The sequence below is a fragment of the Dendropsophus ebraccatus genome, chromosome 12 (assembly GCF_027789765.1).
Source record: "Dendropsophus ebraccatus isolate aDenEbr1 chromosome 12, aDenEbr1.pat, whole genome shotgun sequence".
NCBI classification, from domain to species: Eukaryota; Metazoa; Chordata; class Amphibia; order Anura; family Hylidae; genus Dendropsophus; species Dendropsophus ebraccatus.
This window is the reverse complement of record NC_091465.1, coordinates 92,932,583-92,951,054: the sequence shown is the minus strand read 5'-3', so window position 1 is coordinate 92,951,054 and position 18,472 is coordinate 92,932,583. Positions and strand designations below refer to the sequence as shown.

Below are 18,472 nucleotides of genomic sequence, written 5' to 3'. Positions count from 1 at the left end.
GGACTACCCAAACCTCAAGCGCAGTGCCTGTTTGTCTGTGGTGGGTTCCAACACCGCTCCAGGCCACTGTGACAAGTGCCCAAGTGACCCCAAACTCACAGAGCTGCCACAACACCACACAGCTACCCCGGCAGACAGCCTCCTCTTCTTCCGCTCACTTATATATCTGATTAAGGTTTTATTTTCCTCAGTAACAGATTTTGGTATTTCTTCCTCTTTCGAGGTAGTTTAGTCGCTGACTAATCTCTCTTTGTTCCCTGCAGTCAGATGATGGAGGTTACCCTCTTCGTGTTGTGTTGCTCGGCTGCGATCACAGCGGCGCTTGGTAAGTGATCTCCCTTGTGGTTTGGCGGTTCTATATTCCGCAGCTCATGTAAGATCGCTCTTTGCTTTTAGTGAATGTTTTCCCAGAGGCTGAAAATCTGTTCTTACTCGTCAGGTCCTGTTCACACCTCGTTCTTTGTGGCTCAGCAAAGAGAGCAAAAATGAGATATGGCTGAGACACTGCGGCAAATAAGAGTGAAAGAACGTGTGAACAAGGCCGGAGGCTTCATAAGTGTGTATGGTGTTGTGTATTGTGGAGGTATTACAGGTGAGTGTGTATGGGGACCTGTATCATGGAGGTATTACAGGTGAGTGTGTATAGCACAGCAGTAGTGGTTGGTCAGTGAGAGGCTGTACCCCTGTGGGGCTGTATGAGATGGCACAGCAGTAGTGGTTGGTCAGTGAGGCTGTACCCCTGTGGGGCTGTATGAGATGGCACAGCAGTAGTGGTTGGTCAGTGAGAGGCTGTACCCCTGTGGGGCTGTATGAGATGGCACAGCAGTAGTGGTTGGTTGGTCAGTGAGAGGCTGTACCCCTGTGGGGCTGTATGAGATGGCACAGCAGTAGTGGTTGGTTGGTCAGTGAGAGGCTGTACCCCTGTGGGGCTGTAAGAGATGGCACAGCAGTAGTGGTTGGTCAGTGAGGCTGTACCCCTGTGGGGCTGTATGAGATGGCACAGCAGTAGTGGTTGGTTGGTCAGTGAGAGGCTGTACCCCTGTGGGGCTGTAAGAGATGGCACAGCAGTAGTGGTTGGTTGGTTGGTCAGTGAGGCTGTACCCCTGTGGGGCTGTATGAGATGGCACAGCAGTAGTGGTTGGTCAGTGAGGCTGTACCCCTGTGGGGCTGTATGAGATGGCACAGTAGTAGTGGTTGGTTGGTCAGTGAGAGGCTGTACCCCTGTGGGGCTGTATGAGATGGCACAGTAGTAGTGGTTGGTTGGTTGGTCAGTGAGGCTGTACCCCTGTGGGGCTGTATGAGATGGCACAGTAGTAGTGGTTGGTTGGTTGGTCAGTGAGGCTGTACCCCTGTGGGGCTGTATGAGATGGCACAGCAGTAGTGGTTGGTTGGTCAGTGAGAGGCTGTACCCCTGTGGGGGCTGTATGAGATGGCACAGCAGTAGTGGTTGGTTGGTCAGTGAGAGGCTGTACCCCTGTGGGGCTGTATGAGATGGCACAGCAGTAGTGGTTGGTTGGTCAGTGAGGCTGTACCCCTGTGGGGCTGTATGAGATGGCACAGCAGTAGTGGTTGGTTGGTCAGTGAGAGGCTGTACCCCTGTGGGGCTGTAAGAGATGGCACAGCAGTAGTGGTTGGTTGGTTGGTCAGTGAGGCTGTACCCCTGTGGGGCTGTATGAGATGGCACAGCTGTAGTGGTTGGTCAGTGAGGCTGTACCCCTGTGGGGCTGTTTGAGATGGCACAGCAGTAGTGGTTGGTTGGTCAGTGAGAGGTTGTACCCCTGTGGGGCTGTATGAGATGGCACAGCAGTAGTGGTTGGTTGGTCAGTGAGAGGCTGTACCCCTGTGGGGCTGTATGAGATGGCACAGCAGTAGTGGTTGGTCAGTGAGAGGCTGTACCCCTGTGGGGCTGTATGAGATGGCACAGCAGTAGTGGTTGGTTGGTCAGTGAGGCTGTACCCCTGTGGGGCTGTATGAGATGGCACAGCAGTAGTGGTTGGTCAGTGAGAGGCTGTACCCCTGTGGGGCTGTATGAGATGGCACAGTAGTAGTGGTTGGTCAGTGAGAGGCTGTACCCCTGTGGGGCTGTATGAGATGGCACAGCAGTAGTGGTTGGTTGGTCAGTGAGGCTGTACCCCTGTGGGGCTGTATGAGATGGCACAGCAGTAGTGGTTGGTCAGTGAGAGGCTGTACCCCTGTGGGGCTGTATGAGATGGCACAGCAGTAGTGGTTGGTTGGTCAGTGAGAGGCTGTACCCCTGTGGGGCTGTATGAGATGGCACAGCAGTAGTGGTTGGTTGGTCAGTGAGAGGCTGTACCCCTGTGGGGCTGTATGAGATGGCACAGCAGTAGTGGTTGGTTGGTCAGTGAGAGGCTGTACCCCTGTGGGGCTGTATGAGATGGCACAGCAGTAGTGGTTGGTCAGTGAGAGGCTGTACCCCTGTGGGGCTGTATGAGATGGCACAGTAGTAGTGGTTGGTTGGTTGGTCAGTGAGAGGCTGTACCCCTGTGGGGCTGTATGAGATGGCACAGCAGTAGTGGTTGGTCAGTGAGAGGCTGTACCCCTGTGGGGCTGTATGAGATGGCACAGCAGTAGTGGTTGGTTGGTCAGTGAGAGGCTGTACCCCTGTGGGGCTGTAAGAGATGGCACAGCAGTAGTGGTTGGTTGGTTGGTCAGTGAGGCTGTACCCCTGTGGGGCTGTATGAGATGGCACAGCAGTAGTGGTTGGTCAGTGAGGCTGTACCCCTGTGGGGCTGTATGAGATGGCACAGCAGTAGTGATTGGTTGGTTGGTCAGTGAGGCTGTACCCCTGTGGGCTGTATGAGATGGCACAGCAGTAGTGGTTGGTTGGTCAGTGAGAGGCTGTACCCCTGTGGGGCTGTATGAGATGGCACAGTAGTAGTGGTTGGTTTGTCAGTGAGAGGCTGTACCCCTGTGGGGCTGTATGAGATGGCACAGCAGTAGTGGTTGGTCAGTGAGAGGCTGTATCCCTGTGGGGCTGTATGAGATGGCACAGCAGTAGTGGTTGGTTGGTCAGTGAGAGGCTGTACCCCTGTGGGGCTGTATGAGATGGCACAGCAGTAGTGGTTGTTGGTTGAGTCAGGGCTGTACCCCTGTGGGGCTGTATGAGATGGCACAGCAGTAGTGGTTTGGTCAGTGAGGCTGTACCCCTGTGGGGCTGTATGAGATGGCACAGGAGTAGTGGTTGGTTGGTCAGTGAGAGGCTGTACCCCTGTGGGGCTGTATGAGATGGCACAGCAGTAGTGGTTGGTGGTCAGTGAGAGGCTGTACCCCTGTGGGGCTGTATGAGATGGCACAGTAGTAGTGGTTGGTTGGTCAGTGAGAGGCTGTACCCCTGTGGGGGCTGTATGAGATGGCACAGCAGTAGTGATTGGTTTGTCAGTGAGAGGCTGTATCCCTGTGTGGCTGTATGAGATGGCACAGCAGTAGTGGTTGGTCAGTGAGAGGCTGTACCCCTGTGGGGCTGTATGAGATGGCACAGTAGTAGTGGTTGGTTGGTCAGTGAGAGGCTGTATCCCTGTGGGCTGTATGAGATGGCACAGCAGTAGTGGTTGGTTGGTCAGTGAGAGGTTGTACCCCTGTGGGGCTGTATGAGATGGCACAGCAGTAGTGGTTGGTTGGTCAGTGAGAGGCTGTACCCCTGTGGGGCTGTATGAGATGGCACAGCAGTAGTGGTTGGTTGGTCAGTGAGAGGCTGTACCCCTGTGGGGCTGTATGAGATGGCACAGTAGTAGTGGTTGGTCAGTGAGAGGCTGTACCCCTGTGGGGCTGTATGAGATGGCACAGCAGTAGTGGTTGGTTGGTCAGTGAGAGGCTGTACCCCTGTGGGGCTGTATGAGATGGCACAGTAGTAGTGGTTGGTCAGTGAGAGGCTGTACCCCTGTGGGGCTGTATGAGATGGCACAGCAGTAGTGGTTGGTTGGTCAGTGAGAGGCTGTACCCCTGTGGGGCTGTATGAGATGGCACAGCAGTAGTGGTTGGTCAGTGAGGCTGTACCCCTGTGGGGCTGTATGAGATGGCACAGTAGTAGTGGTTGGTCAGTGAGAGGCTGTACCCCTGTGGGGCTGTATGAGATGGCACAGCAGTAGTGGTTGGTTGGTCAGTGAGGCTGTATCCCTGTGGGCTGTATGAGATGGCACAGCAGTAGTGGTTGGTTGGTCAGTGAGAGGCTGTACCCCTGTGGGGCTGTATGAGATGGCACAGCAGTAGTGGTTGGTCAGTGAGGCTGTACTCCTGTGGGGCTGTATGAGATGGCACAGCAGTAGTGGTTGGTTGGTCAGTGAGGTTGTACCCCTGTGGGGCTGTATGAGATGGCACAGTAGTAGTGGTTGGTTGGTCAGTGAGAGGCTGTACCCCTGTGGGGCTGTATGAGATGGCACAGCAGTAGTGGTTGGTCAGTGAGGCTGTACCCCTGTGGGGCTGTAAGAGATGGCACAGCAGTAGTGGTTGGTTGGTCAGTGAGAGGCTGTACCCCTGTGGGGCTGTATGAGATGGCACAGCAGTAGTGGTTGGTTGGTCAGTGAGGTTGTACCCCTGTGGGGCTGTATGAGATGGCACAGTAGTAGTGGTTGGTTGGTCAGTGAGAGGCTGTACCCCTGTGGGGCTGTATGAGATGGCACAGCAGTAGTGGTTGGTGGTCAGTGGGGTTGTACCCTGTGGGGCTGTATGAGATGGCACAGCAGTAGTGGTTGGTCAGTGAGAGGCTGTACCCCTGTGGGGCTGTATGAGATGGCACAGCAGTAGTGGTTGGTTGGTCAGTGAGGCTGTACCCCTGTGGGGCTATATGAGATGGCACAGCAGTAGTGGTTGGTTGGTCAGTGAGAGGTTGTACCCCTGTGGGGCTGTATGAGATGGCACAGCAGTAGTGGTTGGTCAGTGAGAGGCTGTACCCCTGTGGGGCTGTATGAGATGGCACAGCAGTAGTGGTTGGTTGGTCAGTGAGAGGTTGTACCACTGTGGGGCTGTATGAGATGGCACAGCAGTAGTGGTTGGTTGGTCAGTGAGGCTGTACCCCTGTGGGGCTGTATGAGATGGCACAGCAGTAGTGGTTGGTTGGTCAGTGAGGCTGTACCCCTGTGGGGCTGTATGAGATGGCACAGCAGTAGTGGTTGGTTGGTCAGTGAGGCTGTACCCCTGTGAGGCTGTATGAGATGGCACAGCAGTAGTGGTTGGTCAGTGAGGCTGTACCCCTGTGGGGCTGTATGAGACGGCACAGTAGTAGTGGTTGGTTGGTCAGTGAGGCTGTACCCCTGTGGGGCTGTATGAGATGGCACAGCAGTAGTGGTTGGTCAGTGAGAGGCTGTACCCCTGTGGGGCTGTATGAGATGGCACAGCAGTAGTGGTTGGTTGGTAAGTGAGGTTGTACCCCTGTGGGGCTGTATGAGATGGCACAGCAGTAGTGGTTGGTTGGTCAGTGAGAGGCTGTACCCCTGTGGGGCTGTATGAGATGGCACAGCAGTAGTGGTTGGTTGGTCAGTGAGAGGCTGTACCCCTGTGGGGCTGTATGAGATGGCACAGCAGTAGTGGTTGGTTGGTCAGTGAGGCTGTACCCCTGTGGGCTGTATGAGATGGCACAGCAGTAGTGGTTGGTCAGTGAGAGGCTGTACCCCTGTGGGGCTGTATGAGATGGCACAGCAGTAGTGGTTGGTCAGTGAGAGGCTGTACCCCTGTGGGGCTGTATGAGATGACACAGCAGTAGTGGTTGGTCAGTGAGAGGCTGTACCCCTGTGGGGCTGTATGAGATGGCACAGCAGTAGTGGTTGGTTGGTCAGTGAGGCTGTACCCCTGTGGGGCTGTATGAGATGGCACAGCAGTAGTGGTTGGTCAGTGAGAGGCTGTACCCCTGTGGGGCTGTATGAGATGGCACAGCAGTAGTGGTTGGTCAGTGAGAGGCTGTACCCCTGTGGGGCTGTATGAGATGACACAGCAGTAGTGGTTGGTCAGTGAGAGGCTGTACCCCTGTGGGGCTGTATGAGATGGCACAGCAGTAGTGGTTGGTTGGTCAGTGAGAGGTTGTACCCCTGTGGGGCTGTATGAGATGGCACAGCAGTAGTGGTTGGTCAGTGAGAGGCTGTACCCCTGTGGGGCTGTATGAGATGACACAGCAGTAGTGGTTGGTCAGTGAGAGGCTGTACCCCTGTGGGGCTGTATGAGATGGCACAGCAGCAGTAGTGGTTGGTTGGTCAGTGAGGTTGTACCCCTGTGGGGCTGTATGAGATGGCACAGCAGTAGTGGTTGGTTGGTCAGTGAGGTTGTACCCCTGTGGGGCTGTATGAGATGGCACAGCAGTAGTGGTTGGTTGGTCAGTGAGGTTGTACCCCTGTGGGGCTGTATGAGATGGCACAGCAGTAGTGGTTGGTCAGTGAGGCTGTACCCCTGTGGGGCTGTATGAGATGGCACAGCAGTAGTGGTTGGTTGGTCAGTGAGAGGTTGTACTCCTGTGGGGCTGTATGAGATGGCACAGCAGTAGTGGTTGGTTGGTCAGTGAGGCTGTACCCCTGTGGGGCTGTATGAGATGGCACAGCAGTAGTGGTTGGTTGGTCAGTGAGGTTGTACCCCTGTGGGGCTGTATGAGATGGCACAGCAGTAGTGGTTGGTTGGTCAGTGAGAGGCTGTACCCCTGTGGGGCTGTATGAGATGGCACAGCAGTAGTGGTTGGTTGGTCAGTGAGAGGCTGTACCCCTGTGGGGCTGTATGAGATGGCACAGCAGTAGTGGTTGGTCAGTGAGAGGCTGTACCCCTGTGGGGCTGTATGAGATGGCACAGTAGTAGTGGTTGGTCAGTGAGGCTGTACCCCTGTGGGGCTGTATGAGATGGCACAGCTGTAGTGGTTGGTTGGTCAGTGAGGTTGTACCCCTGTGGGGCTGTATGAGATGGCACAGCAGTAGTGGTTGGTTGGTCAGTGAGGTTGTACCCCTGTGGGGCTGTATGAGATGGCACAGCAGTAGTGGTTGGTTGGTCAGTGAGGCTGTACCCCTGTGGGGCTGTATGAGATGGCACAGTAGTAGTGGTTGGTTGGTAAGTGAGGTTGTACCCCTGTGGGGCTGTATGAGATGGCACAGCAGTAGTGGTTGGTTGGTCAGTGAGGCTGTACCCCTGTGGGGCTGTATGAGATGGCACAGCAGTAGTGGTTGGTTGGTCAGTGAGGTTGTACCCCTGTGGGGCTGTATGAGATGGCACAGCAGTAGTGGTTGGTCAGTGAGGCTGTACCCCTGTGGGGCTGTATGAGATGGCACAGCAGTAGTGGTTGGTCAGTGAGGCTGTACCCCTGTGGGGGCTGTATGAGATGGCACAGCAGTAGTGGTTGGTTGGTCAGTGAGAGGCTGTACCCCTGTGGGGCTGTATGAGATGGCACAGCAGTAGTGGTTGGTTGGTCAGTGAGGCTGTACCCCTGTGGGGCTGTATGAGATGGCACAGCAGTAGTGGTTGGTTGGTCAGTGAGGTTGTACCCCTGTGGGGCTGTATGAGATGGCACAGCAGTAGTGGTTGGTTGGTCAGTGAGGTTGTACCCCTGTGGGGCTGTATGAGATGGCACAGCAGTAGTGGTTGGTCAGTGAGGCTGTACCCCTGTGGGGCTGTATGAGATGGCACAGCAGTAGTGGTTGGTCAGTGAGAGGCTGTACTCCTGTGGGGCTGTATGAGATGGCACAGCAGCAGTAGTGGTTGGTTGGTAAGTGAGGCTGTACCCCTGTGGGGCTGTATGAGATGGCACAGCAGTGGTTGATCAGTTTGCTCACTGACACATACAGCAGCTGTGAGTGTTGTTACACAGTTACAATGTTTCAAAATGTATTGAGCAGTGCTGGGGTATACAGCATATAGTGTCTCTTTATATCATGTGCCACACACACACACAAACACAGTGCCTAGGGACACATTAGTGCCACACACACACTGTGCCCTGGGACACATGCGATGCCCTGACCCAAGGGGGTCACTCCGCTGTGCGGATGGTATTGCAGGCAGTAACCGGGGCAGCTGTGGGATGTAGAGTGGTCACGGTACTGGCACGAGGGTGGCACAGCTGTAGGCTGGTCTGCGGTACTATGCGGGATACTGGGCATGCGATTCTTCGCTGTTCCTAGTCAGGGCACCAGTAACCGGACACCAATGCCAGGGCTCAGTAACAGCGGTGGTTACAGTTTATTGTAACTGAGGTAACTGGTAGCAACAGTCTCTTCCGGATGCAACCGGGTATATAGCAGACTTATATAGACAGAGCAAAGGTAGTGCTGCATAGGCTGAGGTGAGTCGTGCCGGATGATGGGAGTAGTAGTGATAGAGGAATAGAGAGGCTGGGTGGATTAGAGTAGTGAATATCTTGAGATGATGAGGAGATAGAGACTGTGGCATTGTAGAGCCTGGTTATTTAGCCAGCTCTACCCCCCCCCCCCACCACTCCCGGAGGGAGCCTCCGTTCACTCCCCCACCCTAAAGAACCAGAGCCCCCTTTTCGGGCTACCCACCAACACCCTCCTCCCAGCCACCTACCACCCCCCAACTGACTAAAAACCCCAGAAATTGGACGCATACACCTGGATTGGATAAATTTGGCCACAGCAGCCAATGTTTAGTAACAGAATAAACAAATTAAACAAGAACACACATTTTTCACCATGTACGTAATAAAAGTACCTCCACACCCCTTTTACCTAACAGAAACAGGGAAGGTCCTTGAAGCTACAAAGACTGGCGCCCCCCATTTAAGGAACTGAACTCCAACTTCACCAACACTATTATACCCCCAGCCGTCCACCTCTCGGCTCCAAGCCAAACTTTTGGCTACCACACATTACAAACTCTCGGTTTTAAACCATAAGAGAGCCCCAGAATTGCGCCAGCCGAGCACAAAGTTGCTACTATAATTGAGATGGGGGGAGTCATACCCTGTGATGCCCCTCCCATCCCTCACCAATTTACCACCAACTTCAAGGACCTCCCCCGCCACCACGAGCAGGCCTTGACACCTCATGCCGCCTGCGAGTTGCCCCACAACACCAATGCTCTCTCAATTCCCTCCTGGAGACCCAGCGCCCACAGATCTGAACCCACCGCATTCAGGTGAACCCCATCGCCCAACCAGAACGCCCCCGTACCATCTTCCAGATCCACGTGCCTCACTGCCAAGCCCCCATTCCGTACCACAAAAGCCGACACAGTGCGGTTCACTTTAATACGAGCCTTATTTAACCTCTCCGCCGACCTAGCCATTCGCCAACATGCCCGAGGAACGATCTCGGACCAAACTATGATCAGACCCGGAAACTGAACCCAGAGCCTCAAAAAATCATGCCTTATGTCCCTGATTAGCTCCCGTATCGGGCGGACACCCAAATCATTACCCCTCGCATGGATAACTAGGATCTCGGGGGCACGGTCCAGTACTACAAAACGGTGCACCTCAGTGAGAACCCTGTTCCAGACCATACCTCCGAGGCCCAGCCAGCGCACCACCGCAGTGTCCCTGGAGAACCCGAGCTGCCGGCCGTCCGGCCTTACGTCCGCCCGCCGAGCCCCCCTAGACACAAAGGAATGGCCCAATATCCATACTAAGCAGGGACCGCCATCTGAAAAAAAAAACAACACACCAAATCACCACTTAATACAGCCAACAAATACAATTTCCCCCAACCCCCCTGAGCCCGCCCTACTCCCCCAGCAGTTGAGGACGCACATAAGACCTATACCTGCCGGATTCCCACCTACCGATGCACCGAACCACGTCGGCCTCCAATCCCCACCCAGCCGCCTCGGTAGCCGCCCCGATTCTGAAGGAGTGAGGCGCGAAACGGGCACTATCCAACCCCACCATATCCAAGCAATGACGGAAAACCACCTTAAACTGATAACGCGACAGTGACGTCCCGTCCGCATGACACAACAATTGCGACCCCCCCCCCCCCCCCGGGCGAACCCGCATGTATTCACCCAAACATCGGACCGGACACATAACTGCCCCCTTCACTGACCCCAGCGTAACCCGCCGCCCCCTACCCAACTGATCTGTCTTTGACCTACGTAGCCAAAAGTCCAGTCCACCCGGATACAACACCACATCCTCCATCAATAAACCACCCACCACCTTCTTACTTGGAGCTACCAACTCGCCCACGCGCATAGCCCCAAAAAACGCGAGGGAAAACGCTGGGCGGAACAAAACTGCTTCAAAAAACGAGCTACATACGTCATCAAGAACCCCCCCCCCCCCCCCAAACGTTCCAACAACAGAAAAGAAACGGGCCGACGGGAATCTCGCAACACCCTACCCCGCCAAAAACCTCTAAGCGCCTGCCCCACCACAAAATCCTTTGTGATGTCCCTCAACAGTCTCAACTTAAAACCGAACGCCAGACCCGCCATGACCCTATTCAACCTTGCCACCGACCAACCTTCCCCCGACACATGCCCCAACCAACAAAGCAACGCCATCACCCTCTCCTCCTCACTGTCCCCCACACCCAAAGAAGATACCCATTCCGACCACAAACCCCACCCCACCTCATAAGCAGCCCACGCACCCGACGACAGGGATTTACGGATCAATCCCCCTGCTGCTCGTAGGCCAGACTCCACAGATGCCCCGGACACATCATCCCCTCGGCCTCCGCGTCGGGTGCCAACTGGCGAAAACGGTCGAACTGTAACCGAGAGAGAGAATCGGCTATAGAATTCAGAATCCCTGGGACATGCACAGCCACTACCCATACATTCCTCCTCAGACATTCCAACACCAACTGCCGCAGCAATCGGATCACCGGAGGCGATGAGGCCGTCAAGTTATTGATGGCCATGACCACCGCCATGTTATCGCAATGAAAACGCAATTTCCGGTCCCGGAAACTGTCCCCCCACAAGGCCACAGCCACCAGGATGGGAAAAAGCTCCAAGAAGGCTAAATTACGCAGCAACCCGGAGCCCTCCCACCCTGGCGGCCATGTGCCCGCGCACCACTGTCCACGGCAGTAAGCACTGAAACCCACACTCCCTGCCGCGTCAGTGTACAATTCACAGTCCACATTTTCCACCACCCCCGCCAGCATAATGGATCGCTCATTATAGCGCTCAAGGAAATTCTCCCAAACAGCCAGATCATCCCTATGGTCCCTAGTAAGACGCACAAAATGGTGCGCGGCTTTCACACCCGACGTTGCCACGGCCAACCTCAGGCAAAAGACCCTTCCCATGGGGATGATCCGGCATGCAAAGTTTAACTTCCCTAGCAAAGACTGCAAGTCCCGGAGCGTGATCTTCCTGAGGCCACGCGCCCGACTCACCTCATGCCTCAAAGACAAAAGTTTGTCTTCCGGCAGCCGACATTCAATTTTTTCGGAATCAAGGGTGATTCCCAAAAAATTCAAGGACGTCGCAGGCCCCTCCGTCTTATCCGGGGCAAGCGGAACCCCAAACGACCGAGCCACCCACTGGACAGTCCCCAACAGCGTGCGACAAACCGGGGAGCCCGCGGGACCTATGCACAAAAAATCGTCCAAGTAGTGGATAATCTACTTCACCCCTGCCTTGTCCCGAACCACCCATTCCAAGAACAAACTAAACGTCTCGAAGTAGGCACATGAGATGGAACATCCCATGGGCAAACATCGATCCACATAGTATGCTACCGTCCCAGTAGCAACCCAGTAATCCCACACTATTCGGGTGGACCGGTAAAAGCCGAAAGGCGGCTTCCACATCGGTCTTCGCCATAAGGGCCCCTCTTCCATAACATCTAACCCATCTCACGGCCTCGTCGAACGATGTATAGACCACGGAGCAAAGCTCCGGGTCTATGCCATCATTGATCGACAGACCTCTGGGATGAGAAAGATGATGGATGAGCCGAAATTTATTCGGCTCCTTCTTAGGCACAACCCCCAAGGGAGACACCACGAAATCCACAACCGGCGGGGCGGCAAAGGGCCCAACCATCCTACCCAACTCCACCTCTTTCCTCAGCTTGTCAGCCACAACCCCAGCATGCAGATAAGTGGACTTCAAATTCCTAAGCGAAGACGGGACCACATGCAAAGGCGCCGGAATCACAAAACCGTCCCCAAACCCTTGCATCAACAGCTCCGCCTTCTGCCTATCCGGGAACCTAAGTAGATGCGGGAGCATCGTGCCCAGGTTCACCGGAGTCTCCCCCTTTTCCAGTACTACCCCCTCTGGCCCTCCCCTTGCTTTTCTTAAAACATCTTGCCGAGCCGTTAGAAGAGGCGTTACATGTCGAGCAGGCATGTTTGAATTTACAACTGGCACCAAACTTGCACTGCCCGTCATTGAAATGCCAACAGAAACCGGACTTCTGCCCGCCCTGTTGGCCATCCTGAGAATTTGAGGAGGCGGCTTGGCCGGCTGCGCCGCCCCCCCCCCCCCTTCCTGAAAGGGCTGACCGTAACGCACCGGAGCCATCACCCTGAGCCATAACCCTATATCTTTATGATCCCATTTGATGCCCGGTCTAATGGCCCTCCGCTGCCTGAACTGCTCATCATAACGGAGCCACGCCTGGCCTCTGTACACCCGATGAGCCTCGCTAATCGCGTCCAAATAACAAAAAATGGCCGAACAGTGTTCCGGAGCCTTTTCTCCAATGATGCTTGCCATAATGGCAAACGCCTGGAGCCAATTCATAAAGGTTTGTGGGATAAGCCTCCACCTCCTCTTCTCCTCCTCTTCCTTCTTACTATCCTCCTTTTTCCCCTTATCTAAATTAAATTTCTCTAAGGGCAAGAGGGAAAAAATTTCGACGTACTCGTCACGACAAATTTTTTCCCTCACTTCCTGCTTCAGGTGGGCGCCCAGAGCGCCCTCGAAACAGACATATACCTCGCCCCAGGCCCTATCATCCAACCGAACCTGCTCCCCCTCCTTCTCCTTCTTCGTCTGTACTGATACAGCCACCCCGGAACACGCTCTCGCTACCCCTCCCACAGTAGGCCCACACCCCAGACTTGACCCCGACACCTCTGGCTGCTCCGGTACCCAGGCAGCAACCGGATTACTCCCACCCCCCAAACTAGGCCCCGCCTCCCAACGTGCCAACAACGCCCGCACACAGTTCACCAAGTCACCCACGCTCTCTTTCAACCCAGTCGCCCCTTCCCTCACCCCCGCCTCTTGCACAACATCCACACTCCCCACAGGACTACCACCCACAGCCTGAGACATAAGGATAGGGGGAAACGGACAAGACAGAGACATATACTCACCGGGCTGCGCAGGGGCTGTGGACCCGCCAGCCGACTACAGCACCTCCAGACGACGATCCTCCAGCACCACCGCCTCCGCCTGGCCAGAACGCAGTGGCTCTTCCCCTTCACGGTCTCCGACCTCACTAGCAGCTGGGCTCATAGATGCACGCAGGCCCTAGGGATCAGCCAGGCCATCAGGCCGGTAATACTGCGGAGGAGGGGCCGCACGATCTTGCACCCCGCGACCTTCATGCCCGGCGCTAGACCGCATGTGCAGGGGGACAGGGTGAACGTCTGCGGCCCCTTGGATCGTCTGGTGGGAGGCAGGCTGCCTAGCCGGCACATCATCAGGCACCGCCGCTAGGGAGTCAAAAGGGGCCGACGCTGAGGTGGAGGCCGACCCTCCCCTGCGGCTGCGGGTCAGATTCCTCCCAGCCCGGGGGCGGTGCCCAGGGGCGGAATGCCGGCCACCGGGAACCGGAGGGTCCCTCCTGGGGCTCTGTGTGCGCCGCCGGGACCTGGGCACGGTAGGCTCCGGACTCAACCTGACAGGAGGCCGGGACCTGCGCGCCCTGCGCTGAGGCACCAAGGACGGAGGATCTGCAGCAGACGGCGCCCCAGCAATCAATCCTTCCTGCTGCCGCTGCAGCCACCTGCGGTCGTTGCCAGCAGCAGCCCAAAGCTGCTCTAGGAGGGCCTCGATGGACGCCATGCTGCTCTGCAGGGGAAGGTAAGCGGAGGCGCAAACTCTCCACGGTTCCCGCTCAAGTGAGGCTTGAGGCGGGAAGCCGGCGGGAAGACCTCGCACCCCCTGCCCCCACCACGCGAGCCCCACCAGGCGTGCTGCCGCGCTCCGGCCCCTCTGGAACGACACCCAGATGAGAGGATACTCCAGGCACTTGAGCAGGCGGACAGCCAGGGACTGCTACAGCAACGCACCAGCCACTCTTCTAAAGGTGAAGGGGGGCTACAGGAACACCTCCGTCCTTCCTGAGGTAGAGAACGGGACTCTTACAGACAACCTATCCCCTCTGTGGCAGGGAATAGACTCCCTTGCAAGAGGAAGTCACATGGTAACCCCTGGCCAAAGCTCGATGGCAATTGGAGGAACCATGGTTACAGGGCACGGTCACGTGATCACCAGCCTCTGCATACCACTGTACATAGTTATACAAACAGAAACATACATATAATGGTACAGGATCCTGAGAGCAATAGGGGTGAAACAGCAAGTAGTTGCAGTGCATAGAGTTACCAGGACAGGCAGGACCATAATAATAAAAGTAGGCTTAAAGTGAGAAAGGGACAGCCTGTTCTGGGACACTGCACACACACTAGTGCCACACACACACTGTGCCCGGGGACATACTAGTGCCACACACACAAACATTGTGCCCGGGGACATACTAGTGCCACACACACACTGTGCCCGGGGACACACTAGTGCCACACACACACTGTGCCCGGGGACATACTAGTGTCACACACATACTGTGCTCGGGGACATACTAGTGTCACACACACACTGTGCTCGGGGACATACTAGTGTCACACACACACACACTGTGCTCGGGGACATACTAGTTTCACACACACACACACACTGTGCTCGGGGACATACTAGTGTCACACACACACACACTGTGCTCGGGGACATACTAGTGTCACACACACACACTGTGCTCGGGGACATACTAGTGTCACACACACACACTGTGCTCGGGGACATACTAGTGTCACACACACACACTGTGCTCGGGGACATACTAGTGTCACACACACACACTGTGCTCGGGGACATACTAGTGTCACACACACACACACACACACTGTGCTCGGGGACATACTAGTGTCACACACACACACTGTGCTCGGGGACATACTAGTGTCACACACACACACTGTGCTCGGGGACATACTAGTTTCACACACACACACACACTGTGCTCGGGGACATACTAGTGTCACACACACACACACACACACTGTGCTCGGGGACATACTAGTGTCACACACACACACTGTGCTCGGGGACATACTAGTGTCACACACACACACTGTGCTCGGGGACATACTAGTGTCACACACACACACACTGTGCTCGGGGACATACTAGTGTCACACACACACACACTGTGCTCGGGGACATACTAGTTTCACACACACACACACACACTGTGCTCGGGGACATACTAGTGTCACACACACACACACACACTGTGCTCGGGGACATACTAGTGTCACACACACACACACTGTGCTCGGGGACATACTAGTGTCACACACACACAGCAAGTAGTTGCAGTGCATAGAGTTACCAGGACAGGCAGGACCATAATAATAAAAGTAGGCTTAAAGTGAGAAAGGGACAGCCTGTTCTGGGACACTGCACACACACTAGTGCCACACACACACTGTGCCCGGGGACATACTAGTGCCACACACACAAACATTGTGCCCGGGGACATACTAGTGCCACACACACACTGTGCCCGGGGACATACTAGTGCCACACACACACTGTGCCCGGGGACATACTAGTGCCACACAGACAAACATTGTGCCCGGGGACATACTAGTGTCACACACACACACTGTGCTCGGGGACATACTAGTGTCACACACACACACACACACTGTGCTCGGGGACATACTAGTGTCACACACACACACTGTGCTCGGGGACATACTAGTGTCACACACACACACTGTGCTCGGGGACATACTAGTGTCACACACACACACACTGTGCTCGGGGACATACTAGTGTCATACACACACACACTGTGCTCGGGGACATACTAGTGTCACACACACACACTGTGCTCGGGGACATACTAGTGTCACACACACACACTGTGCTCGGGGACATACTAGTGTCACACACACACACTGTGCTCAGGGGACATACTATGTCACACACACACTGTGCTCGGGGACATACTAGTGTCACACCACACACACACTGTGCTCGGGGACATACTAGTTTCACACACACACACACACTGTGCTCGGGGACATACTAGTGTCACCACACACACAACACACACTGTGCTCGGGGACATACTAGTGGTCACACACACACACTGTGCACGGGGACATACTAGTGTCACACACACACACTGTGCTCGGGGACATACTAGTGTCACACACACACACTGTGCTCGGGGACATACTAGTGTCACACACACACACTGCTCGGGGACATACTAGTGTCACACACACACACTGTGCTCGGGGACATACTAGTGTCACACACACACACTGTGCTCGGGGACATACTAGTGTCACACACACACACACACTGTGCTCGGGGACATACTAGTGTCACACACACACACTGCTCGGGGACATACTAGTGTCACACACACACACACACACACACTGTGCTCGGGGACATACTAGTTTCACACACACACTGTGCTCGGGGACATACTAGTGTCACACACACACACTGTGCTCGGGGACATACTAGTGTCACACACACACACACTGCTCGGGGACATACTAGTGTCACACACACACACTGTGCTCGGGGACATACTAGTGTCACACACACACACACACACTGTGCTCGGGGACATACTAGTTTCACACACACACACACACACACTGTGCTCGGGGACATACTAGTTTCACACACACACTGTGCTCGGGGACATACTAGTGTCACACACACACACTGTGCTCGGGGACATACTAGTGTCACACACACACACACACACACACTGTGCTCGGGGACATACTAGTGTCACACACACACACTGTGCTCGGGGACATACTAGTGTCACACACACACACTGTGCTCGGGGACATACTAGTGTCACACACACACACTGTGCTCGGGGACATACTAGTGTCACACACACACACACTGTGCTCGGGGACATACTAGTGTCACACACACACACACTGTGCTCGGGGACATACTAGTGTCACACACACACACACACTGTGCTCGGGGACATACTAGTGTCACACACACACACTGTGCTCGGGGACATATAAGTGACTGACACCATTTTCCCGGAATATAATAATGCTACTAACCAGAGGGTTGGACATGTTTGGGATCAGAATCAGTTGTATATTGATCAGTATAGATTATATATTGGACATTGGTCTCCTCCTCCAGTGACATTGAGTTCTGTTTTTTTTCTATTTAATCAGAATCTGGAGACAAAGAAAATCTTCACGACCCGTTCTACTACGGTAAGAGGCTTAGTGTGCACCATGGGGCAGATGGAACTCTATGGAACATTTCTTGTTGTACCTCCCAAAGACCAAGAACAATCATAGTGCTACCACCAAAACAACAAGGAACAACCCCCCACATAACACAACCAGAAAGAAGCAACGCAAAACCCATCCCCCGAGCACAGGGAGAAGACCACCCAGGGAGCAGCTATGGCTGTATCCATGTTTTCCAGTCTGTCCTTGGGTGAACCACACTCTCATTTCTTTAGCATATACACTCCATTGTTATTTGAAAGTGATTATCTTTAGTAATGCAGCTCAAACCTCTATAACTACTATAATACTGCCCCTATATACAGGAATATACTGCTATAATACCGCTCCTATATACAGAAATATACTACTATAATACTGCCCCCTATATACAGGAATATACTACTATAATACTGCTCCTATATACAGGGATATATACTATAATACTGCCCCTATATACAGGATATACTACTATAATACTGCTCCTATATACAGTAATATAACTACTATAATACTGCTCCCTATATACAATAATATAACTGCTATAATACTGCTCCTATATACAGGGAAATAACTACTATAATACTGCTCCTATATACAGGGATATACTACTATAATACTGCTCCTATATACAGGGATATAACTACTATAATACTGCTTCCTATATACAGGAATATAACTACTAGAATACTGCTCCTATATACAGGAATATAACTACTATAATACTGCTCCTATATACAGGAATATACTACTATAATACTGCTCCTATATACAGGGATATAACTACTATAATACTGCTCCTATATACAGGAATATACTACTATAATACTGCTCCTATATACAGGAATATAACTACTATAATACTGCTCCTATATACAGGGATATAACTACTATAATACTGCTCCTATATACAGGGATATAACTACTATAATACAGCTCCTATATACAAGAATATACTACTATAATACTGCTCCTATATACAGGGATATAACTACTATAATACTGCCCCCTATATACAGGAATATAACTACTAT

At 53.8% G+C, this 18,472-nt stretch overlaps 1 protein-coding gene across 1 annotated transcript in view; it reads left to right on the top strand.

The window, feature by feature from the left end:
* The window catches only part of LOC138769192 (phospholemman-like), a 61,742-nt gene that overhangs the window by 21,572 nt on the left and 21,698 nt on the right, over positions 1–18,472 (top strand). Inside the window, exons 2-3 of the mRNA XM_069947485.1 lie at positions 264–325; positions 17,379–17,420. Of these exons, the coding sequence (XP_069803586.1) occupies positions 268–325; positions 17,379–17,420 (100 nt within the window). The 5' untranslated portion in view covers positions 264–267. The remainder of the gene's footprint in view (positions 1–263; positions 326–17,378; positions 17,421–18,472) is intronic.